General features: G+C 37.8%; 2 protein-coding genes across 3 annotated transcripts in view; both read right to left on the reverse strand.

The window, feature by feature from the left end:
- LOC101746693 (proteoglycan Cow) overlaps positions 1-6,419 on the reverse strand; it is a 32,186-nt gene extending 25,767 nt beyond the window's left edge. The window contains exon 1 of the mRNA XM_012697295.4: positions 6,201-6,419. Coding sequence (XP_012552749.1) covers positions 6,201-6,302 — 102 coding nt within the window. The 5' untranslated portion in view covers positions 6,303-6,419. The remainder of the gene's footprint in view (positions 1-6,200) is intronic.
- A 6,462-nt stretch (positions 6,420-12,881) lies between these two features.
- LOC101741235 (uncharacterized) lies at positions 12,882-25,172 on the reverse strand. 2 transcript variants are annotated; one of them, XM_062670014.1, is made up of 6 exons: positions 25,137-25,172; positions 23,412-23,636; positions 19,101-19,705; positions 16,646-16,707; positions 15,312-15,421; positions 12,882-13,815 (listed from the first exon to the last, which is right to left on the reverse strand). In XM_062670014.1, exons 2-6 carry the CDS (start codon positions 23,605-23,607, stop codon positions 13,784-13,786), a joined length of 1,005 nt encoding a protein of 334 aa, XP_062525998.1. In that variant the 5' UTR covers positions 23,608-23,636; positions 25,137-25,172; the 3' UTR covers positions 12,882-13,783. The 2 variants fall into 2 exon arrangements, with proteins under 2 accessions (XP_062525998.1, XP_004922937.1); XM_004922880.5 differs by lacking the exon at positions 25,137-25,172 and having other exon boundaries at positions 23,412-23,772.
- Positions 25,173-26,164: the final 992 nt, after the last annotated feature.

The following is a 26,164-nucleotide window of genomic DNA, read 5'->3' on the forward strand; positions in this document are numbered from 1 at the left end:
TCCATAAGTCGAGTGGGCCAGATTGCATCCCTGCAGTGGTTCTAAAAACATGCGCCCCTGAATTGACACCCGCGCTAACGCGTCTATATCGCCTCTCGTACAATACCAACAGGGTTCCGTCTTCATGGAAGACTGCTCATGTCCACCCTATCCCCAAGAAGGGTGACCGGTCGGACCCCTCGAATTACAGACCTATCGCGATAACTTCCTTGCTTTCCAAGGTGATGGAGCGAATTATAAACATCCAACTTCTTAAGTATCTTGAGGATCGCCAGCTGATCAGTGACCGGCAGTACGGTTTCCGTCATGGTCGCTCAGCTGGCGATCTTCTTGTATACCTCACACATAAATGGGCTGAAGCCTTGGAAAGCAAGGGCGAGGCTCTCGCTGTGAGCCTTGACATTGCGAAGGCCTTCGACAGGGTCTGGCATAGGGCACTTCTATCGAAGCTTCCAGCATACGGGATCCCTGAGGGACTCTGCAAGTGGATCGCTAGCTTTTTGGATGGACGGAGCATCGCAGTTGTAGTCGACGGCTGCTGCTCCGATACCATGACCATCAACGCTGGTGTTCCACAAGGTTCGGTGCTCTCCCCCACGCTTTTCATACTGCATATCAATGACATGCTATCTATTGATGGCATGCATTGCTATGCGGATGACAGCACGGGGGATGCGCGATATATCGGCCATCAGAGTCTCTCTCGAAGCGTTGTACACGAGAGGCGATTAAAACTTGTGTCTGAAGTGGAGAACTCTCTGGGGCGGGTCTCCAAGTGGGGTGAACTGAATTCAGTTCAGTTCAACCCATTGAAGACACAGGTTTGCGCGTTCACTGCGAAGAAGGACCCTTTTATCATGGCGCCGGAATTTCAAGGAGTATCCCTGCAGCTTTCCGCGAGTATCGGGATTCTGGGGGTCGATATTTCGAGCGATGTCCAGTTTCGGAGTCATTTGGAAGGTAAAGCCAAATTGGCCTCTAAAATGTTGGGAGTTCTCAACAGAGCGAAGCGGTATTTCACGCCTGGACAGAGACTTGCGCTTTATAAAGCGCAGGTCCGACCTCGCGTGGAGTACTGCTCTCACCTCTGGGCCGGGGCTCCCAAATACCAGCTACTTCCATTTGACTCCATACAGAAACGGGCTGTTCGGATGGTCGACAGTCCTGCTCTCGCGGATCGCTTGGAACCTCTGGGTCTACGGAGGGACTTCGGTTCTCTCTGTGTTTTATACCGCATGGTCCATGGGGAATGCTCTGAGGAATTATTCGAGATGATTCCCTCATCTCCTTTTTATCATCGCACCTCCCGCCATCGGAGCAGAGTTCATCCATATTATCTGGAACCGCTGCGTTCATCGACAGTGCGTTTCCAAAGATCTTTTTTGCCACGTACCATCCGGCTTTGGAATGAACTCCCCTCCACGGTGTTTTCCGAGCGCTATGACATGTCCTTCTTCAAACGAGGCTTGCGGAGAGTTCTTTATGGTAGGCAGCGGCTTGGCTCTGCCCCTGGCATTGCTGACGTCCATGAGCGACGGTGACCACTTACCATCAGGTGGGCCGTGTGCTCGTCTGCCTACAAAGGCAATAAAAAAAAAAAAAAAAAAAAAAAAAAAAAGAAACATTTTGTTTACGGATGAGATTTTTTTTACAATTGAGCAACATTTTAACAAACAAAATGACCGTATTTATGCTCAAAGCTCTAAGGCAGCTTTCCAATTAGTCGACAGAGTGCAACGGGGGCACTATCCGACTTCAGTGATGGTTTGGTGGGGTATTAGCTATGAAGGAGTGACTGAGCCATACTTTTGTGAAAAAGGTATCAAAACATCGGCACAAATGTATCAAGATACCATTCTTGAGAAGGTAGTGAAGCCCCTTAACAACACCATGTTCAATAATCAAGAATGGTCCTTCCAGTAAGACTCGGCGCCAGGTCATAAAGCTCGGTCTACGCAGTCTTGGTTGGAAACGAACGTTTCGGACTTCATCAGAGCTGAAGACTGGCCGTCGTCTAGTTCCGATCTTAATCCGCTGGATTATGATTTATGGTCAGTTTTAGAGAGTACGGCTTGCTCTAAACGCCATGATAATTTGGAGTCCCTAAAACTATCCGTACGATTGGCAGTGAACAATTTTCCCATGGAAAGAGTGCGTGCTTCTATTGGTAACTGGCCTCAACGTATATAGGACTGTATTGCAGCCAATGGAGACCACTTCGAATAAGCTTTTTATACTTTAAATTGTTTTATATTTTTGTATTAAACTAACACAATGTAAAAGTAATAAATGTTATTGGAAATAGTTTTTTTTTTGTAACAGTATTTATGGCCAGACTAAGTATATTTCGTATAAATTATTTTAAGTAAGTAGATCAAGTTTGTATTGTGAAATGAGTGTGCGATCTTACTGGTACGATCTTTACTACGTTTACTATTTAATGAAATATAAGTGATTTTTTATTCTTAATGCAATCTTAAGTGTTGTTGTGTAAATCAAGAAAATACTGACAGCAGCTTAAATTATCCTGATAAAATACAATAAGGCTTATTCGTTTTGGATTACAAATCTAGCGCAGATGAAGCCGCGGGACTCGTTTGAGATTTTAATCTATCTATATATATAAAAATGAGTTGCTGTTTGTTAGTCTCGCTAAAAGTCGAGAACGGCTGGACCGATTTGGCTAATTTTGGTCTTGAATTATTCGTGGAAGTCCAGAGAAGTTTTAAAAGGTAGATATAATTAAGAAAATGCTCGGAATTAAATAAAAAATAACAATTTTGTCTTTCCTTTGATGTGTCCCCCGTCGGTCTTTTATTTATCGATTGACGCACTACGAAGTCTGCCGGGTCAGCTATGAAAACATAAAAACGAAATAGTTTTTCAAATTCGTGCATTCATTTATAATAGGATCACGATACACGTTGAGCTTCGCCGACGCTCATCTGTCAATACATTGAATGAATGCAGTTCAATTTGCATTGTAAATTTGTAAGCAACTAACAACGCCGCATAGTTACGGACCGGAGACTACGACGTCGCAGAGAACTTCCCTGAATAATTTATAGGGTGACGGCTTGTCACAGGATTTTCTCATGATTAAACATGATCCACGAAAAAGTAATTGAGTTTGCGGACGCATTTTGTAAGGTTCTGTTCAGATAAGATTTTAATCCACGGCAATAAGGATACAAAATGGGAAGACGAGTTCTTAATGGGTTTTTTTATATAATTAAACTGACTTCATAGTTCTTGCGTGTAAAGGGGAAAGGAGAAATAAGAAATAAACAAACTGTTCTCCGCAAATCGACGGCTCTAAAATGCGCTTATTTTACTTATAGATGGGGGGATCGCGTAACATCCCAGCTCCGGAAGGAAGTCAGCCGATTCCCTTGAATCGCTGAGGACTACGGGAGCCAACTCAGCTACCCTAGTTGAAGCCCCGTATGTGACAACTCCTGTGTACTCGAAGAGCTTGTGAGCACCCGCTTCGCTTGTATCTACGCAGACTTTGCGCATAGGTGTGTGTTGTACTTAGTGTAAGCTTATGATGGTATAGTATAGTTGGTATAGTTAAGACTGTGTAACTGACGTGTTAACCTTCGTTTTATTTCCTACAGCACTGTTCTCGTCTGTATACCGTATGTTCATTACGACCGATCTGCGGTTCTTTGCGAATAAGCAGTCTCGGTAATGCACTTATTCGTTTCAAGAGAATGGGTACAATGGGTGCAAGAGTTCTTGTACTATCTGCATATTTTTTGTAACTTCTTTTAGTAGTATATCGATTATATACTGTTATATCGATTATCAATTACTAATTATCAATAACTAAATTTCGTTATCTTTGGAGTTGGAGTAAGTTCGTTCTGAGTGAGATAAGTCAAATTGGTTCCAAAATATCTCGGGAGTCTGTCAGCAAGCCATTCCCGTCCGACTGAGCCCTTGGATTCGCCCATGCGAAATAGCCAAGCGACAAGGATGTGCCAGAATCTTTCCATCCCAAAAAATAAAAATTCAAAGGATTACGACGCGAGTTAAGGACTGCTTTCAATTCAGAGTAAATATCAACTTCAGCAATTCGACACAATAAGAAGACAAGTGTTGTAAATCTCTATCTTTTGTTTCAATAGAGTTCGTTCTCTGGAATCCTGGGATCTTTTCATTCGTACTATCAAGAGATGGATTGAATCGAATGGCATTATTGAATATTTAATATTTATATATTTCCCGTAACGAAGAACAATGCTAGTCATTAAAATCAAGTGACCCCTCGAATGGAGACCGCGCAGCGGAAGACGTAACGTGGGACGCCCCCTGGCTAGGTGGTGTGATGACCTCCGCACGGTGGCCGGCAAGAAGTGGATGAGGAGAGCCGCAGACCGGGCTCAGTGGTGTGGATTGGGAGAGGCCTATGTCTAACAGTGGACGACTGTGGGCTGTTGATGATGATGATGACCCCTCGAATATACGCAACTTGATGACTTAATACAATGCTAATTGAATTTTAATTGTTTCAAATAATAAAAAACCGCAATGGAAACAACGAAACGAAATGTCTACATAATTTTCGCATCAATAAGACGGGAATATTGGACTCACGACTCGTTTTAACATAATCATTAAGCCCTCCCGGATATACAGGGGAAAGTTTTAATAACTTTGAGAAACAATTTCTTTTCATTAAAAAAAATATCGTTCGTATTCTTTTTTCCTTTTACGAAGCTCGTAATGCGGACCGGCTGAATGACTGATTGTTTTATTTTTTTTCTGAAGCAAAATTTGGCACAAGATTATGTACCTCATTCCTCATGCCTCATTTTTGGTTGTGGTTTTGTGGTTAGTAGTAGGTAAGAGGGTAATATTATTTATGACGACGAACGAGTAGGGAGCGCATCCGGACAGCGTGAGATTAAAAAGTAATGGCTCTCGTCATACCCGGGATCCCAGTTATAATTCAGGTAATATTTGTATAGTAAAATATTAATAAAGGAACATTTTAGAGCCACCGGTTTTAGCAGTTAATCTTAGCCTTTCAAATATGTAAGTTGCCATTATGATTTATAATAAAGATGTTCTTTCAGTCTTAAATTGTGCACGATAAAGTACCTTTTGTCTTGCACTTACAATTATGTTCTCTTTAAGATCAGGTTGAATAGAAATGAACCAAGTTAATAATCTTGCTTTTCAACCGAAATTGATGCAGTTTTCTTCTTGTACCTACAATTGGGTTGTCTATCTTTAATTAACATTGAATGTTTATTTCTTACACTAAATATTAAAATTAAAATAAATCTTTTTCACTATATCAAGGAATAATTCTCTATCCTTTTGCTTACTGAATTTATTTTCACTTTAATTTACTAGAGTCGTTTTATATACAAAAATTTTGATTGTGAAAAATGTCTCTTATAGATTAAGTAAAGGAAGGGGCTTTTACTGATGAAGGCCCGCACGGGTAGCTACCACAATCCTGCTTATTTCTGCCATGAAGTAATCACACTATTTAGTTTGAAAGGTTATATAGCTGTTATACTACACTATAGAGACCTAAAGTCTGAAAATTAGTGGCGGCATTTTGACTGCGTTGGCTAATGGCTCGGTAAATACTTAACACAAGATGGGCAGTGAGCTTGTGCAACTTTATAACCGATAAAAAAACGATTTGCGGCGACGTGTTTAGTGTGCATCAAGTATTTTAGGATATAGTTTAGGATATGCTTTTAGCGCAATAAGTCCGTTGCTATGGGCATAATGATATTTTATTTATTATCACGTATTTACCTAAAACATTTTAAAATGTCTGCATTCTGAAAGTTATACTCGAAGATATAATACTATAAATACGTCCCTAAAATATATTTGATATTATTATTATTTCCGACACGATCTTTGAAAGCGCAACATCAAAGGCTGTTTCTTATCATTATATTATAGTAATATGAGATATTTATGCTTTTTTTCTCTCATCGCATTATCATTCTAAACGAAATATATTATGTAAATACGCTATAAACGGGTACAAAGAGAATATCGTCCCGGTCCCGGGACCCGCATTAACCTCGCCGTTCGGTTTCGCGTTTCAGCCGAGATGGCGATCGATTTTGTTTTCGTCACCCGGTTATAATTTAATAGAGAAGGTCGCGGGCGTTTCGCGTCGGCCCTTCGCGCCGTAGGAGATGTGCGGGTGCTCTGCTTACCGAGTCGTCGTCGAACTCGAAGTCCTGGTCTGCGCGTCGAGCTGAAGCTATCGAAAACGCCAACAGCACCGCGGCTGCCAACAGCCACTCGTACAAGCGCATCTCGCCGTCACCACCCTGACCCGTGATAGAGACTCAGGTCTGACGCACACAAGCGAAACTGCAGGCTTGAGGCAAGAGGAACGCCCGGCGCTAAGCTCAGCACGGCGCGCACTGCCGCTTCGCCCTCCCGAGCCTTCCCTCCCACTTCCCGGTGTAAAAACATTAACCAGTAACTCAAAATTTACACAGACAACATTCTCATAGTGTTTGACGTGAATTTGAACAACTGTTTACCGTTTTACTGTGGTTAGGTTAGAGAAAAACGAGAAACTGCATGTGTATTTTGTCGGTTTTTTCATCGATTGTTTCTTATATTAATAACTAGCTTTTGGCCGCGGCTCTGTCCGCATGGAATAGTTACTTTGGCATAACGCTAAATTTTACGCCCACTTCATTTACGTATAAAGTGAAAATATTTTTGAATTATAGAATGTTAAGGAGCTATTTAAACCCCTATTTTGAAACATTCTTTATTGGTGCTCCACTTGTATTGGCCTTACCGTGGTGTTATATAGCCTATAGCCTTCCTATATAAACAAGCTATCTGACACTGAAAGAATTTTTTAAATCGGACCAGTAGTTCCTGAGATTAGCGCGTTCAAACAAACAAAATCTTCAGCTTTATAATATTAGTATAGAAGTATAGATGTACTGTTCTAATATTAACTACAATATATAATGCTAATATAACGAATCGCAATGGTTGCTTTATTAGAGCCTCGTTTCTAATTCGTATTTACTGTTGACTACAGAGTACCTACATTCAACAAACGCAATATGCAATATGTACAAAATATTCAATTTATTATCACGAACCATACCTAAATTTAGATAAAAATCAATATCGTTGTTGTGACTGTTTAAAAAACAGAGGCATATCCGTTTTGCATCGCTAGTATTTGACCGCCTCGCCCCGTCTCCCATGGAACCGGCATGCAGCCTCCCCCGCACCCTCCCCGCACCGCGAGCCTTTATCACACACGCTTTAGAAGCAGCCCCACAACCTACTGGTTGTCGTGTAAGCGAATTTTAATAGCGCCACGCGAAAAATCGCTGTGTCGCCATCGATAGTTTCTCTCGGTTTAGACGATAAGGTTGTGTTCAAATTGGTTATGCCTACGCATTGTTTTTCTGTGGGATATTTTAGAAAACTGATGTTTAGGTCAGTTCGATAATTATTGTAAACGAAAAAGGAGATTCTGATTAATTGAAACAGTAATTAAACAACCGTAGCATTTTCGTGGGTTTTCGCATAAGTAAAACTACTTTTACGGTTCAATCTCGTATTCTTTTATTGTAATTATAATATCACGAATTACTGACAGCCATTGTTCGGTTAACGGAGTTGCAGTTTCATACAGGCTCGTTCTTTTGGGCGATACAAGGTCTATAGTTTTCACTTAGTGTTGTGTTCTGAATCCAATGTACCTACCTAGTAACACCTAGAACTTAATTTCCATAACACGATTAAAATTACAAATGTGTTTTATTGTTCTATAAAGTATATTTAAGAAATACGAACGACATTTACCTAATAATTGGATTTAGAATAAAAAAGCCTAATGATAAATTATCAAAAGTCAAATAACGTTGTCTAGTCTTGTCTTTGAACTTAGAGCTTAGTACAAGATCTAATAATTTTTACCCACCTAGATACTTATCGATTATATTTCACGTTGCCTCGAAGAGTTGATTCTGGAAAATATTAACAACATTTTCAGCTCAAACCTTCATATCTGCGACGTGTGGGTGCGTGTGGTGTAACAATTAACATTATGTCAAACATAAGTACGGGGAGTAAACGAAGGCACTTCGATCAATTACGTGAAAAACCATTCGCATGTCATGTTTGTTTCACCTCGAAGCGTGATAAATTAACAAATAACAAGGACATTTCACCATTCAACCTCCGGGTTAATGTGTCGATGTAATTAATATTTGTTAATTAGTAAATGACATTACGAATTTCATCGTCCATGTGAGGGATGCCTGTTAAATGTTTTAGTGCTTTGATGGTTTACTCCCCTTTCAATTTGCGATATCTCACGTTACACTTTCGTGTAGTGGTTAGTGATTACGCAAGAGTGTGAGATGCAGACAGCTAGTCGCGTATGCGGGGAGTATCGATCTGAAAGTGGCGTCCCGCCGGCGCCGATGACACTCCCCGGACGTAAACAAGCTTAGGAAATGCCGCCGAAGACGAGTCGCAAATCCCAAAAGTGTCTCTGACAAAGAACATTCGAGAATATGTGAAGTTTAGCAGACCAGTCCAAGGTCACCGAGGTGTATTCAAATAACAAAGTAAATACTTATTGTCCACCTTGAAATATGGGCTCGAAGTTTCAAATGTTACAGCTACCAAATTCTAGCCGGCTTATTTCCGATGACTACTTCAGTGATGGTTCAGTTTTGATCAGACCATAACAAATTACGAAGGCTTATTGCGAGTTTAATTATTTTATTTATTGCTTAGATGGGTGGATGAGCTCACAGCCCACCTGGTGTTAAGTGGTTACTGGAGTGTGGTACCTACCCGTGAGGACTCGAGAGGTCCTACCACCAGTAAACTACCTAACCTAAACCTAAACTTTATTCCTTCATAGTGGAAGTCGTCAGCGAACACACTTCAGATACGTTTTAGAATTTTAATATTTATCGTCGTGTCTTCAACCCAGGTACAGTCGCATCGATTGATACGATTACACAGATGACCTTAGGCCACGAAAGTAATTAACGCTGTGTAGTACCGCAGTGCTCAAAACTATACAGGGCGTCCCGCAATAAGTAGGTATATCAAGCCGAAATGTGACAAAAAAAATCTAAACAGTAATTAGTAGTTTTATAAAAAAAAACTAATTAATTAAATTAATTATTTCAACGGTTCGATGACAGCCCTGAATTTTTTCATTCAGTTTAAAGCGTTAGGAAAAAAAATCGTTTTACTCATTTCAAACGACAAATGAGTGAATGAATACGACAAAACATGCAACCATGTTACTAACTGCATGAAGCTTAAAACCTCAAAACAAATTTAAAACTTATTACGGCGAACACTACTAAATGTCACCTTTATTGCAAAGACAAAAATAGCTATTTGATATGCCGACACAGTTCAGAGCGAATGGTGGTTTTTTTTTTTTTTTAATTGCTTAGGTATGTGGACGAGCTCACAGCCCACCTAGTGTTATGTGGTTACTGGAGCCCATAGACATCTACAACGTAAATGCGCCACACACCTTGACATATAGTTCTAAGGTCTCAGTATAGTCACAACGGCTGCCCCACCTTTCAAACCGAAACGCATTACTGTTTCACGGCAGAAATAGGCGGGGCGGTGGTACCTACCCGTGCGGACTCACAAGAGGTCCTACCACCAGTAATTACGCAATTATAATTTTGCGGGTTTGATTTTTATTGCACGATGTTATTCCCTCACCGTGGAAGTCAATCGTGAACATTTGTTGAGTATGTATTTCATTAAAAAAATTGGTACCCGCCAGCGAGATTCGAACACCAGTGCATCGCTCGATACGAATGCACCGGACGTCTTATCCTTTAGGCCACGACGACTTCATGTGTTAAGTGTTTGTGTATTTCAATCAGCTGACATCTCGTGACCATCTTAAGCTCTTCAATCTCTATTGGGCCACCGCACCATCGCGTTTACCCCGTGACCTCACGTATATGTTAGGGCGAAGCTGAAATAGCCTCTCAAGGCTATCAGCATAAGTAGAAAAAAAATCGCATTTACAGCGTTTCTTCAGACTTCCGAAAGCAATTCGTACTTGTTGGAATTTTCATCGTGAGAGATTTACGTCTTGTGGGTCCGTACAAGAAGGTACCATCACCCTGTCTATTTCTGCCATGAAGCAGTAATTAGTCGGTTTGATGCGTGGGGTACCGTTGTACTGTAAAAGCTGAAACTTACAACTCATATCTCAAGGCGGGTGGTGGAATTTACCTTGTTGATGTCTATTAGCTCCGATAACCACTTAACACCAGATGGATCGTAAGCTCATCCACCCTTCTCAATAATGAAAAATATTACGCATTAAAATACGCATCTTTTGAAATGCCTGCTTTATTTTTTACTACGTATCATATTACGTTCATCACCTTACGTAAAACACAATTCAAGGACTGGCAGAAGAATAAATACTTTCTTCATTATGTTCAAGTATCCTTAATTGGGAATGTTTCTTTTCGTTAAATCGATTATATCTATTATAACAGAACACGGTCTACAGTTGTCTTGATATACCCTTTCTGGGACACCCTGTATATATGTATTTTATCACCAATGTCTGTTTGTTTACCTTGCACTGCTTTCGCTAACAGCAATTTAGTTCTTTGGCACCAGGATCATAACTCAACCAATATAAAGCCATTTTCGCCAATAAGCATTTCTTTAAATCCAAAAATTGAATTACTTCATGGTTAACATTGTCAGGACGACGACACTTCTCCGCAGATTAGCGATGCGTGTTGCCACCCGGAAACATGATCAAAATCGGTTGTTAAATTAACAAACTCATTGGTACGAAAAGCAATAGTATGTAACTATGTAATATAATCAAAGCCTGAAAGATTGTCCGTCAGTCAGGATAGGGCTAAGGAATGTTAACGACAATTAAGGCTGTCCGCGCAAAAGTGGCCTAGCCCACAATTTTTCGTACTCATGCTATGCAGTATATTGCAATTTATTTAAAATATTATAAATTTTGATGCAAAACCGACCTATCCATAGTTTCACCCATAAATAACAGATGGCCTTGTAAACATTATTTTTGCGCGTATTATTTTTTTGTCTACTCAAATTCAAATTCATGAAAACTTAAGCCTCATTGCTCCATAACTATGGTAAGCTTAGGCAACTTTTGCGCTGACGGCCTCAATTTTACTATTGAGCAGAAGATACTGCCTTTTTTGGGGTACCTATCTGCTAGTAGCCTCGAAATTCCATTCTGGCTTCACCTTGACTGGTGGGTGAGCTTACGGGACCCAGCCTGGAGGAACTTACTAGCCTCTACCCTAGCAAGGGCAGTGCTTCGCTGAATTTTTTTTTTTATTGCTTATATTAGCTTTAGATAGCTTTTATTGCTTAGTGGTTACTAGAGCCCATATACATCTACAACGTAAATGCCCACCCACCTCGATATAATATAAGTTCTAAGGTCTCAGTATAGTCGTCGTAGCCTAAAGGATAAGACGTTCGTTGCATTCGTATCTAGCGATGCAACGGTGTTCGAATCCCGCTTAGTTATTTAGTAGTATATAGTAGTAACTATAGTTCAAGTTCGTAGATTTTTAAAGCTTTTTATTCGCATCTAAACTTCGCGTTTTAAGATTTTAAATTTTAACATGTGACGTCACAAAACAATTGACCCCCCATGCCCCTTATCACATTTCGGTGATACCGCCCCTCCCGTCAACGTGTGACGTAATTTATGGAAGACCCCTTAGAAAACATAAATAGACAAGATAAGTAGACACATATAACATAAAAATGATTTATTTTATTTTATTCACTTTAAGACCTATGTCCAGCAGTGAACTTCTATGGGCGAAAAGATAGAAGACAGATTCACTTTAATTCCATTTAATTCTTTTTTTACACTAGAAACACCATTTTAGCATCAAATCAAGAGATTCTGTCACTCTTAGTCTTTTCTTTTTATTATCTTTTGAAAGCCTATTCCTGTCCTCCCTATTCCTTGTTTTATCCACCCACAAACAACACACCAACACACAGCAAGTACGATTCGTGAACGAGATAGAGATATCAATAATTTTGTAAAACGCCTAAATATGTGGTAATTGAACCACTAAATGCTTGCAACACTATATAACTAACTTAACTTTAGTGTTTGGTAAATCAATTCTTAGATATCCATAGGCATTGTATAAAAATAAATAATAGTTTCATAAGTTAGTAAAAAGATACATTTTATTGTAAAAAAAGCGTGGGGTTCTTTTTAAGATATTATTGAAATAATAATTCTTCTACTCACATCTGTCAGAAAAATATTTATAATTAACTAGCTGAGCCGGCAGACTTCGTAGTGCATCAATCGGTAAATAAACGACATAAACTTTTGTATAAAATAAACTTAAAACAAAACAAAATTGTTTGTTTTATATAATTCCGAGCATTTTCATATTTATTCACCTTTTAAACCTTCTCTGGACTTCCACGAATAATTCAAGACCAAAATTAGCCTAATCGGTCCAGCCGTTCTCGAGTTTTAGCGGGACTATTCGCTGTTCGTATATATATAGATAACACCATACCACCACGCTTTTTTTACAATATTTTTTTACACTATTTTCAATTTAAATTTATTTTTCATTTTTTAGTTGAATTTCAATATTTCAATATAATTTTTTTCAATTTTTTTTTAAGTATTTAATTGTCATCGGGCCTCGATATATCTACAAAATTTGAATGAAAGCTGGCTGTTTAAAGTGGGTCAAAATCGCGTCTAAAGGAGTCAGTTACAAACATACATACAAGTGAAGCTAATATAAAGCGTGTAAAAAGTTAAGGATTTAGGTCGTTATGAAGAAAAGAAAAAAACATTTTATTAAACAACATTAACTTTAATCAAGTATAAATAATACACTATAGTGAAACCCTTTACTTACATACTACACAACCACAAAAACTAGTAACCCAGTCTGCAGCCACAACTTTTAATATTGCCAGCTGCAAAAATCCCGGCAGCACTCAAAAGAATCGTTCATGGCAACACTAACCGTGCATTTTATGGTTCGACGTTCATGAATTTCAATACGTGGTTTTAAAAATTTAGTTTTGGGTCTACCTTCCATGATACAACCTAGTTTTAACAACATTTTTATAGACAAACACCTCAAGAGACCTCTTGAGAGTTATCATTTCTTTCAATGTCATTCTTAATAGCTCTATATAAAGTATTTGACTGTACTTAATGGATTCACTTCACTTTGATCTTAAAAAAAATCTTGAAATGTTGCAATGGGTAAAAGGTATTTTTTTATGTTATACTCACATATTTACACAAGATATAAGATTGATGACTTGACCAAAAACAACCTAAGTTTACATTCTTATTGCGTTAAATGTCACTGACAGGAGGAAAATTAACGCCACAATAAACTTACAATTAATATATTAAATGAGCTAAACTCAATAATCTGCAGTGGTTTTGGGAAAAACAGTCAAAGACTCCATTCTTCGTGTAATTTGTGTTAAAAAATTAATTAGCTTTTTTTGTACAGTAAATAACCTTTGTTATTTTTATCTGCACTTTACATTTTAATTTTAAATTAATCAATGCTTTTTATTGTATAATGCCAAGAACATATACGTATGTATTTTTGTTTTTTTTTTACAGTAAATCATTGCAATTATTACAGTCCGTTTAATGATAATTAATTAGATTGTATTACTTTGTTGATAAAGTTGAGAATCGCCGATCTGTTTTGATGTGTTCAGCGAACTATAGGTTCGCGAGGAAGTGCCACTTGTCAACTGAAAACAAACAACACATTATGTTATACAGAGTGTTCGATTTCATTAAAACAATATACAAATTATATAGTTGCTTGAAGTCGAATAGTTCGTTGTTACAATGAACAAGGCCGTGACGAATTACGTTTTGTGTTTGTTTGAACATTCTTGACTTGTATATAAACTAGTTTAACAAGAGCCCTAATGTTTCGGTTCGAAATTTATTCAGACTAGTGGTACCGCAATAGTCGAAATTCGACTTTAATTAATTGAAATTATAAGTTTGAACTTTATTATGTTTCTATTGTCAAAGACTATAATATAATTTATTCTATTATAATGTTTTTATAAACATAGATTTCGCCAAGACTACACTATAGACAAATAATATTAAAGATAAACAATATTAAGTAACCTATTTCCAATTTGACCACAGACTTTAAGCAATAGCAAAAGTTTGACAATAAGCAAAGAGTATATTATATAAGAGCATATTATGCATGTGTGTCAAATACATTGGGTGGTTTTTATTGATGTAATGTGTTATTAATGCATAATTAAAAAAAAAAATAGCATTCTGCACTCCTTCTCTTTATTCTTTATAAGTGTGGGAAATTTCATACTCCTCAGTCGGTGCAATTTTTGTAAAAAGGGGTACAAAGTTTTTCATATAGATGGCATATAAGTTGTAGCGTCTCGTTGTTAGAGGTTAATGGAATTCGAAGTCGTCGTGGCCTAAAGGATAAAACGCTAGGTCTCATCGTATCGAGTTATGCGACCAGTGTTCGAATCCTACAGATTGTTAAAAAAAATTGTAATAAAATACTTGTAAGATTTTAATCGATATGTAGTTATCTGTATTTCTGCTTCGGAAATTATACTTTTTGGCGGGAACGAGAGGATTAAAATTGTGTGATTTGTTTTATTTAGTCTAATTAGTGTTTCTTCAGGTTTAAATGTGTAATAACGGTGGTTTATTAACTGTTTAATATCTGTGAAAGTGCACAAATGTGGGAAAATGAAACAAAGCCGCTGGACGTAACTTCTCGGGATTCTCCAAAAAATCCACTGAAAAAATCTCAGTAAATGACCACAATTTTACTGAGATTATAAATGTCATCCCATATCATCTCATTTAATTTCATCCCAGTTGATTAATGTCACAAATTAATCATCTTCATTTCATTTCACTCTATAATATCATCACTACATAGTATAAAACAAAGTCGCATTCTCTGTCCCTATATCCCTATGTATGCTTAAATCTTTAAAACTACGCAACGGATTTTGATGCGGTTTTTAGAGTGATTAAAGAGGAAGGTTTATATGTATAATAACATCCATTAAATAGTGGAGAAATCAATAATGAATTACAGTTTCCGAAGCGAAGCGAGGGCGGGTCGCTAGTTATTCATAAAAATTAGAATATAAATTAAAATAAGACATGACCTAAAGGTCTTAGTTACCAGGTCATAAAATCCCTTAAAAAAAAGGAGAGTATAGAGATGTGCGGTTACCTGTCTGCGGTATGGCGGCGGGCTGCCCGAGCGTTGGAGCCTTCGCCAACACCGCGGCGGCTTCGGAGCGCTCCGCCCGGTCCACGCTGCCGCTCACTGACACGTTCATTCTGCGAACGAGATACATTCTCATGAGATACACCGCAAAACATTTGATTTTGGGAAGGATGACCTATTGAAGTGGTGGGGCGGTGCAAGGTGGCTCCTGTGCGCCGCCCACGGTATATCTCCCGAAATGACGTCCTTCGGGATTTTCCCGGAGATGAACTCCCGTCTTATCATCAGGACGGGTACCGGCGAAGGCGGACTTTCGGCGCGCACTGCGGTACCGTAGGTCTGGTGTAGCCGGTGTGGTGGAGCTCGATGGGGTTTAGTCGGTAGTCGTTCTGCGGGGCAAGTGCTTCGCGCGCCTTTTTCAAGGCGTAGTCTCTTGCGAGGAATTCGGGGACCTTCTCGTCCCCCTCTTCCTCTCAGGAGGCGCCGGAGTCCGACATAACCCGGTTCGTTACCCCCCCGGACCGAGTATCCGTAAATGGATTCCCCAGCGTTAAAAAAAAAAAAAAAAGGATGACCTATTGAAGGCCTTTCCAGTTTCACCGGGAGAAATGGGATCTGTGAATAGCTGCGAAGGAGACCTAACAGCTCGATGGCAGCTGCTTCGTGAATGCAACTACCACTGACTCAAGATCGGTAGACACCGACTTGGCTCTGCCCCTGGCATTGCTGAAGTCCATGGGCGACAGTAACCACTAACCATCAGGTGGGGCGTGTGCTCCTCTGCCTACAAGGGCAATAAAAAAAAAAATCGCGATCCGCAGCTGGCTTAAGTAGTCGTGGCCTAAAGGATCAGACGTTCGCTAACGCATTCGCATCCCGCAGGCGGATACCAATTTTTCTAATGGAATATGTACTTAACAAATGTTCGCGATTGAGTTCCACGGTGAAGAAATAACATCGTGTAATAAAAATCAAAGCCGCAAAATTATTATATAATTTGCGTAATTACTGGTGGTAGGACCGCAAGGGTAGGAACCCCCACCCTGCCTATTTCTGCCGTGAAGGAGTAATGCGTCTCGGTTTGAAGGGTGGGGTAGCCGTTGTAACTATACTGAGACCTTAGAACTTATATCTCAAGGTGGGTGGCGCATTTCCGTTATAGATATCTATGGCCTCCAGTGACTACTTAACACCATTTGGGCTGTGAGCTCGTCCACCCATCTAAGTAATAAATAAAAATAAAAAATGTTAATATACATGTATTCCGGTACCCATACCAGAACCGACAAGAGCTAATCCACACGTCCAAACAATAAAACAAATCTATTTACACGTACTTGTTTATATCGGTTGCGTCAGGAACGTTGCCGCTGATGAGACTCTTCCAAAATTCGTGAACCTGTTAAACGATTTCAAATCTATATATATATATAAAAATGAATTGCTGTTCGTTGGTCTCGCTAAAACTCGAGAACGGCTGGACCGATTTGGCTAATTTTGGTCTTGAATTATTTGTGGACGTTCAGAGAAGGTTTAAAAGGTATATAAATATGAAAATGCTCGGAATTAAATAAAAATAACAATTTTGTTTTTTCTTTGATGTGTCCCCCGTCAGACGGATTCCGTTTTGTTTGTTTTAAGTTTATTTTATACAAACGTTTAGGTCTTTTATTGATTGAGGCACTACGAAGTCTGCCCGGTCAGCTAGTTAGATATGAAAACGTATCGAAACATTTCATGACAGCGGACGATCGCATTATTCATTCGATACACTTTCAATTTCCGCCTCAAACTTCACAAGCAAAATAGATTTTTAATCGCTTTTCTCTTTGATATTAAACTCATTAATATTATCTGAACACGAGCATGTACGCGGTCGTATTCTATCAACGATGGTTAAAATCGATATTGTTAATTAAAAACGTTAATGTTTTTTTCGTGTTGTATTAAGAATTTTATAGATCCTCAATATCTAACGGTGACCGGTCGTGTAGCCGAGTTCATTAACCTAGCGAGGCTCGACATTTACAGGCTTAATATAGCACTACCCTCTTTCCGTTGCTATAGTAAAAGAAGATTTTTACTGGTGGTAGGACCTCTTGTGAGTCCGCACGGGTAGGTACCACCACCCTGCCTATTTCTGCCGTGAAGCAGTTCGGTTTAAAGGGTGGGGCAGCCGTTGCAACTATACTGAGACCTTAGAACTTATATCTCAAGGTGGGTGGCGCATTTACGTTGTAGATGTCTATGGGCTCCAGTAACCATTTAACACCAGGTGGGCTGTGCGCTCGTCCACACATCTAAGCAATAAAAAAATTTACCAGCTTGATGCGATCGATAACCAGTTTTTACTGGTGATGGGCTGTATGGATAACCCACCCGGGTTGAGACTACCATCTTGCCTATTTTTACCGCGAAGCAGTCGAAGTGGTTTCAAAGATGCGACAGCAGTTTTACTATTGAGTCTTTAACGTCATGTCGGATGGCTTCAACATAATGATGTTTTCGACTCTGGCGATTTATAAGCCGTAATCATTTTCTCCCATCTGCGTAAGCTTACGAATATAACACAATAGGCTATCACTGATTTCGATACATACCGAAACATTGCCACATTAAGTTTGAGGAGAACGTAAAACTACTCTTTGATTTAGGACATTCAAACCGGTTCGCAATCAAATTAACAAGGTCAAAATGTATCAAATGCGGTAGTGATTGGCAAAAGAGCCCTGTCGCTAGTATTGTTGTCACCAAACAAATATATCCATGCAATTTAAGCCGGTCATCGTTCTCGTCGAGCCCGTCGCTTGCGACCTAGGGCTCGACGAGTAAATTAACCCTCAGACACAGTCCACTGAGTTTTTCGCCGATCTTCTCAGTGGGTCGCGTTTCCGATCCGGCGGTAGATTCTGCGAACCACGGCTCTTGCTAGGGTTCGTGTTAGCAACGTCGTCAGGTTTGAGCCCCGTGAGCTCACCTTCTAGTTAAGGCTACGCTGATATAGCCTCTCAAGGCTCTCGGCTTAGGTAGAAAAAAACGATAAGTTTTTCAGATTTCTGCTAAATGCTGAATAAGGCCAAACGATTATCAAGTTTTATTTAAGTTACTGAGATTACGTTTCGGTGGTGCAGTAGCTGGCAGCTATGACTGTTGGGAAGAGGGTAGTGGGTTACATTCCCACATCGAGTAAAAATTCGTGTGAAGAACAGGTTTGTTTGCTATTTGTCTGGGTGTTTAGTACTTATGTAACCTCTATATAATTTACAATATAAATATTAAAGAGGTTATAATAAGTTATAAATGTGACAGACACATAAACGGTACTTTGAATATTGAAACATAAGAACTGGTGAAGCAATAGCTTTAAATGTCGTTTCTCTTTACAGAGCAACTCAGTTTGTGCTATAGTTTTACTGGGCTAAACTTTCTTTTATGGTCCATAAAATACTACATTATATCTTTATATATTTAAAATATGTACATATTTAAACGTATAGAAGTATGTATAGAATATAAATATAATTATATGTATATAAGTCTTTGGTACCCATGATACAGCGAATCCTAGTCCTAGTTATAAAATAAGTATACCAAATTTTAAGTTAATTTGACGTTTTGAAAGGGGTCAAAATCATGTTATAAGATTCCGTTACAAACATACATACATCTGAAGCTAATAAAAGCGTATTAAAAAAGGTCTGCTAGTTTCACTACTACGAGAGCTTTGTTATTGTTTGTCAAATTTTTCAGCGAACAGTCTGTTTAATTAAACGTATGACAAATGAAACGTACCTCGTCAACGACTTTGTAAGCGAACTCTGCGTTCTTAGCTTCGCCGTCAAACGCGAACTTGTTCACCGGCTTGCCGTCCGGAACTTTGTAGAGTCTGAACCACTCGACGGTGGCGCGGAGGAGGCCAGGGAACAACGTCTCCACGTCTTGTACATCGTTCAACTTCTCCGCGTTCGGGTCCCGGGAATCGATCGCTATCAGCTTCCAATCGGTCTCGCCTTCGTCGATGAGAGCTAGCGTACCGAGGATCTTTACGGGGTAAACGTCACCGCGACTCGCGACGCGCTCACCGATTTCGATGACGTCAACCGGGTCGTTGTCGCCCCTCGCGCCCGTGTCAGGGTCGACGTGATTAGGATTCTCCCAGGTCTGCGGCAGGGCACCGTAATTCCAGATGTAGCCGCGATGAGGGAAGACGTTGTTCACGAACCGAAGGTTGCCTTTCTTTACGTCCTGCTTGATAGGATTGAGGGCCTCCCCGAGGCTGATCTCCATTTTCGCATTGGTCCATCTAGGTACTTCTACTACCATGTTGACGAGGCGTTGAGCTTTGTCGGCCCATAGTGGAATGTCGTGCATGGGCGATATAGGGCCGCCTTCATCCTCTGTGAACAAAATCATTATATTATGTAAGTAGTGACTGTGATTTAGATTATGAATGAAACCTTTTCAGGCGGTAGGTAAGATTTTTATTAATATAATTGGTGGAGGTCATCACTTCAAATGTAATAATCAAATATACATTTATATACAATATTAACAAATGCGTTATTACCATAAAAGTATTGATTTTACACAAGTTCATTTTGGTTTGTATTCTCCGAGGACTCGGTTGTTGTTTTTCATTTATTTATTGCTTAGGTGAGTGGACTAGCTCACGGCCCACCTGATGTTAAGTGGTTATCTGAGCCCATAGACATCTACAACGTAAATGCCGCCACCCACCTTGAGTAATGAGTTGTAAGGGTTTCACTTTTAACAGTACGACGGCTGCCCCGCCCTTCAAACCAACGAGTTGTGGTACCTACCTACCCGTGCGGACTCACAAGACGTCCTACCACCATTTGGTTAATAATACGATCACAACAAAAATACTGTATTCTGTGGTGTCCGCTTAAAATTAGGAACATCATTGATGATGAAACAAAAATTGTAATCTAATAATAATAATAATAACTGGGAACAAATCACGCATGATCATGCGGGCCAAGTTTAGCATTTCCTGTGTTATGAATACCAGACACTGATAAACATACTTATACATGTTTAATATATAATATATGTATAAATAATTTTTAGCTATGCTGATAGCCTCGAGAGACTATTTCAGCTTCTCCTTGAGGTGTAGGTGAGCCCCGCTCAAACCGGAGTGTTGTCAACACTGGCCCTAGCGAGAGCAGTGCTTCGACTTCGCAGAATCTACCACCGGATCGGAAATGCGACCCACTGAGAAGATCTGGCGAGAAACTCAGTGCTGTGTGTCTATGGGTTAATTTACTCGTCGAGCCCTTCACCGCAAGCGACGGGTTCGGGACAATCAGGGCCGCAGACTAATACACCACCGAGTCAGCCTATTTTCAGTCAGACAATAGTACTAACACAAGAACAAAAAAACAAATTTTTTTTCTGATTTCCAAATGCCGATTCTCGTTATAGGAATAAATAAATAAACAAATATTAAAAACAGTGAAAAGTCAAGGTTTTCATAATACTTAATGCTATACAAATAAAAGTCACTTTTACTATCCACGAAACAAGGTTAATATTGTTAATGCCAAGGAAAAACATTATCTGTAACCTATAACATCAATAGTTACTGATATTACGATTATGAAGAAAATTATCAAGTCCTTGAGTTGTTTGCTATCTTTTTCGATTCGTAGATTACTTAATTATATAACTTCGATTACTATTTTTAATGCATTTTAATTTGAATAAAGGGTTTCTTTTTCCGGTCGGGCCGAACCTCATACTAAGTTTCCGCACTTAAGGGACAGGCGGGATATGTGGATCTTGATAGTCTGCAGATGTTGGGAGCATACCGTGGGCCCAATGTTTTTAGAGCCCTACCCAGCAAACGACTTCCCTTGCACCCCCTGACCAGACGTCCAATCACCGTCCGGGGAAAGAACCCACCCAGGCAGGTCATCACTACAACCAGACCCCTGATGACGTTCAAAGTAGCACCAACCGACGGGTCGTCGCGTCGACAACCAACGACACGGGTCTTCTCGGTACGGACTTATGGGTGTATTTGAATATCATTTACTTATTCATTTATTTATGTAACAATAGCTAGACATTATTATGTTAAAGATCATTAAACCAGACAGAAGTTTTCGAATACTTGGAGTAATTTCTTTAAATGCTTAGTTAACTAAGGTATAGGCTTCCACACAACCACTACCCTGTCTATTGCTAAACGGCAATCTAATGTACCTGTTCGAAGGGCACTATAGTGATACCAATAGCGATATCAAACTTATACATCAAAGTACAAGGCAGCAATTACTTTGATGTGAAATGTTTATTAACATATTGAGTATGTAAAGTTAAATTTGTAGATATCTATCTGACATAGATATTGCCATGCAACCAGATCTCGTCTTTGCCTGTACATGTCCATAGTCAGACCAATAGTGACCTACAGATATGTGGCAATTTACGAAAAATCCTGCAAATCACAACAAATCTTTAAACTTGAAAGAATAAATAAATAATAAAAATAACAAGAACTTTTCTCACTACACTACATCCTGCCATAGAAGACCTCTTTAAGCACCTTAGTGGTGAAACTTTTGACCATAACTGAGGCTCTACTCTCTCACAGGTATTGTGAAAATCTTACAGATAAATAAAAATCCAGTGGTGGACATGACTTCAGACTAGTTCAGACTTCCGAATGAACACTGAATATAACTTCATAAAGTAGAATTTAGGGAATGAGCCAAACAGGACCATGAAAGATAACAAATATACTTAGGAAGGCATAATAAATGAATCAGTATTAATATAATATGAATATATTTATAATTTTTAAACACCTGTGAAGGCCTATTTAAGTAAAAAAAATATTTTCAATTTTAATTCAATTTTATGCTTACCGCTTATCAGCAAGATCTTAAGATTTTTTATGTAAATAACCACTTCATAATTTACATATTCATACAGTATGATAACATCAGCTAATTATCAATAATAACCGTTACTTTGGACTTTGTTTTGGAATAAACAAGTTATGAATCCAATTTCTTTGTGGTAGGCATTTACTTGTATTAGTAGTAATATCCTATAGTAGCCTATCCTTTTTCTGCAATCGTTTTGAAGAGCAAGAAAGAGATTATTTTAATATAATTCAACATCAGGAATAAAGTAGCAGCTTTCACATTGCGTTTATTTTGAGGTGAAAGCTACCACCCGAGGTTTATCAACTACACTATCAATTTTATTATTAAAACAAATTTTACTATTGTTTTAAATTTCTATCCTGTGCTTTGGTAAAAAATATGGAAAATATTCTACACATGAAATATAAAAAAATAATTATTTAATATATAAAATTGTTGTCATAATAAAAGTAATTTGTTTTTTGTTGAATTACATACTAGCAGTTATGAAATGAGATTAATATGCTAAGTCAGTTCAGCTGGTTAAGTTGACTTTTGTTTCAATGAATGAATTGAATTGAATTCAGTTTGCCTATAAAACATTGTTTTAAACTGTATTCATCTTTATTTTTTTATTCAATTATTATAAATAAACAAAATTTATTATTACCGTACAGTGAAAATATAAGTTTTAGTAGTTTCTGACGGTTCTTCTTTTTTACCTTACTTTTGTACAAATTATAGTTTAAGTTTAGAAAAATAAATCAATATTATTTACAAACTATAAATAAATGAAAAGTCTAAAATCAAAAACCCGAATTTCATGTAGCACTATCATGTTAGCAATATAAAATTTTACTGTTGGGTTTTATTATGGTGACTTGTGTAACAACAAATATTGCTTGAGAGTTTTCTAAAGTCTAAAGGTCTTATTGTGATAATTGCTGTAAAAATTTAAAACAACGAAATAGATATTAAATCTCCTAATAAACATTGTGTGAATTCTAAACGGAGTTCATTACTAAGAACCAATTTCAACAAACTCTGGTTGAACTTGATTTAAAAACAATTACCTCGAACTTCAAAGTTCAAACACTTAAAACTATAATATGACTATGATTAAGAGAGTTTATGTTCAGACACGCGACACACTCGACTCGAGTACTATTTTATCTTTATCTATTATTCTCACTATCAGACTTACTGAAGAATACACGATAGTCAGGAGTGTAAGGTGATCCTCTTTCTTCTACGATGTACATCCTTACTTGAGTTTTTAGTGTGGCAGTCGAATTAATTGAACAAGTTACACGTGTCGGTTCTTTAACAGCGCACAATCGTCTTGCTATCGACCGGCAAACCGGAACAGCTGCGGCACAAACGCAACGTGAAAGTGACATTTTAGTCCACTACGGGTTACCAAGGTAAGCTGTAAAAAGAATACGAAATTTGTTACGTAATTTTCGGCAGTGTTAAATTCATTTTAGTAGTTTACAGGACTGTCAAAGTTGTTAAAAGTATCTTTGTGTGGACACACGTATGATTCAGATAAACGTAATCTTAAAAAAACTATAAGCTAGATGTGAAATTTAATATTTTAAAACTAATGAAATTGAAGACGAGAGAAGTTTCAACCAAATATCCTAATGTTAAATTTAGTTTTTACTTAAACTTTTTGAAGTTCATTATTTTTATTCAAAACACCAAACTTGTGCTTTATATGTTCGTGGCAGTATTGCGAGATTTTAATTTTCTTTGTAATTTATATTGCAAATTTTGTGAAGGGTTCTGTTAAAGAGTTTGATAATTCTTTCTTCCCTTTTCTATTAGTGCATCAAATGAATGTAAATGAAAATTATCCCTCATATAAATCTGGTACAATTGATATTTTCAATTTTAACTTGCCCGCGCCATTTTTGTCACAAATACTAGGATCAGACATTTATAGAAACAAAACTTATAGAACAAGCAACAAATATAAGTCCTTAACTATTCGACAATTTTCTGGACTGTGGATCCTTGAATAACGGTCCCTCCCTCCCTTTAAATGCAATGGACCGTGTCCTTATAGGCATTCTTTAATAATCCATAGAAATATAGGATAAAAATTACTAGCTAACGCCATAAACGAATGATATGATAGTGAATGTTTTTAAACATTTCTTTAGTTTATTTTTTTATAGCTTAGATGGGTGGATCAACTCATAGCCCACCTGGTGTTAAGTGGTTACTGGAGTCCATAGATATCTACAACATAAATGCGCCACCCACTTTGAGATATAAGTTCTAAGGTCTCACTACAGTTACAAAGGCTACCTCGCCCTTCAAACCGAAAAGCATTATTGCTTCAATTATAGACGCTTCTTACTTTCCACACAATTTCTGTTATAAACAAACTTTAAGCAAACACGGTGACATGTGTAAAGCATAGGATCGTAATTAAAAGAAATTTGAATAATACTTTTTTCATAGCAACACATGTTAAAACGTCAATCCAAAGAAAAATGTCAACGATTCCAAAACGAGAAAGGCGAAGGTATTACAGTATACTGCCCAATTTTTATAAATGTGCCCAATGTTTTTAATAGTCAAAGTCATGTCTAATAATGAAAAATGTAACAAACTTGAATTAAATGATTGTTAATTATTAATTAATGTAAAATTGATAATGGAATGAAATTAAATATTGTTTCAATAATATGGTGGGAATTTAAGTTAATATTCTGTAAATTCTATCAAATACTTTTGTAGGAAAACGAAAAGTTGTCCAAAGTTTTTCTTTGTTTTCCTGCCTCTACATTTTCACAGATGTTAAAGCGGTTATGAAGACATCATTATAACAAATTTAAATCAGAAGAAATACTAAGCTAACGAAACGAAACAAAACTAAATATGTATACTAATTAACGAACTTTCACAAAAACATAACCTCTCGCGTTTTTGCCTAGTCTTCAAACGTGTTTCACTTTCATATACAACATTTAGTAGATACTAAACATAGTTTACTAAATCCAGAGAAAATTACCACTGGTTTCATTTTCACAGCTGTAGCAAAAGAATAGGGAATATCAAATTTTCATGGTTGCTCAAGTATGAGTTACCTAACTTAGGTTAGCGCCATCTATATAAATTATACAGAACTCAGTTCATTTTTACAATAAACTACAGGACCTACTCAACTAAATAAAGATAAGTATTAAAGCATAATTCTTGGTGCCCACGCATCATAATAATATTATTATGTACCATGAAACGTAAGGTCGTAGTTTGAATTTTTATCGAAATTCAATTGCGATAAAGTAAATAAATTTGTTAAAAAATGATAGCTGGCTCCAATTACCTATTATAGACTGTTCTTTATAATAATTTGTCTTGGTGGTAATAAAATGTGTCTTGGTGTTCGTTTTAAATGCAACGTTATGAACTCGACCCCAACACTTGGTCCTAATTTAATATTGAAACACTAGATGGCGTTATTTTAAAATAAAACTTATTTTGTCTTCAAATCTCGTTTTTACATAGTATTTTCATTTTATTTGTTTCGTCGGTTCGAATACCTACTTTACTGTTTTAGTAGTCACGGACGACACGATGATATTCGTTACGATTATTGTGTTACGGTCTATAATTCTTTAAAAAATATTTCTTAACTTCTACGTTTCACACAGATATAACTAATAGTATCTTGAGTTTTATAATATTGCCCTTCTAGGCAGACGAGTATACGGCTCAACTGAGGATAAGTGGTTATCGTCGCTCGTCAACGTCAACAATGCCAGCGGCCAGGGCCCCGAAATTGTGATACTTTAAGACAAATATTTTTTGTATGGAAACTAGCGACATCTTGTAGCAGATGCCCCTAAGCTTATATGTATATTGTTAAAGTTAAGGCATTTAATTATTGTGTGACTAAACACAGAAAATAAAAAGTTAATACATCATTATTTGTTATAGACA

The sequence above is a fragment of the Bombyx mori genome, chromosome 9 (genome assembly GCF_030269925.1).
Source record: "Bombyx mori chromosome 9, ASM3026992v2".
Lineage (NCBI taxonomy): Eukaryota > Metazoa > Arthropoda > Insecta > Lepidoptera > Bombycidae > Bombyx > Bombyx mori.

Coding starts and splice junctions, on each gene's coding strand:
- LOC101741235 (XM_062670014.1), bottom strand. CDS start 23,607: ATGTCACTTTCACGTTGCGTTTGTGCCGCAGCTGTTCCGGTTTGCCGG. Junction 16,708..19,100: donor CTTACAAAGTCGTTGACGAG/GTACGTTTCATT, acceptor ATCGTTTAACAG/GTTCACGAATTTTGGAAGAG. Junction 13,816..15,311: donor CGCCGCCATACCGCAGACAG/GTAACCGCACAT, acceptor GTTTGTTTTCAG/TTGACAAGTGGCACTTCCTC.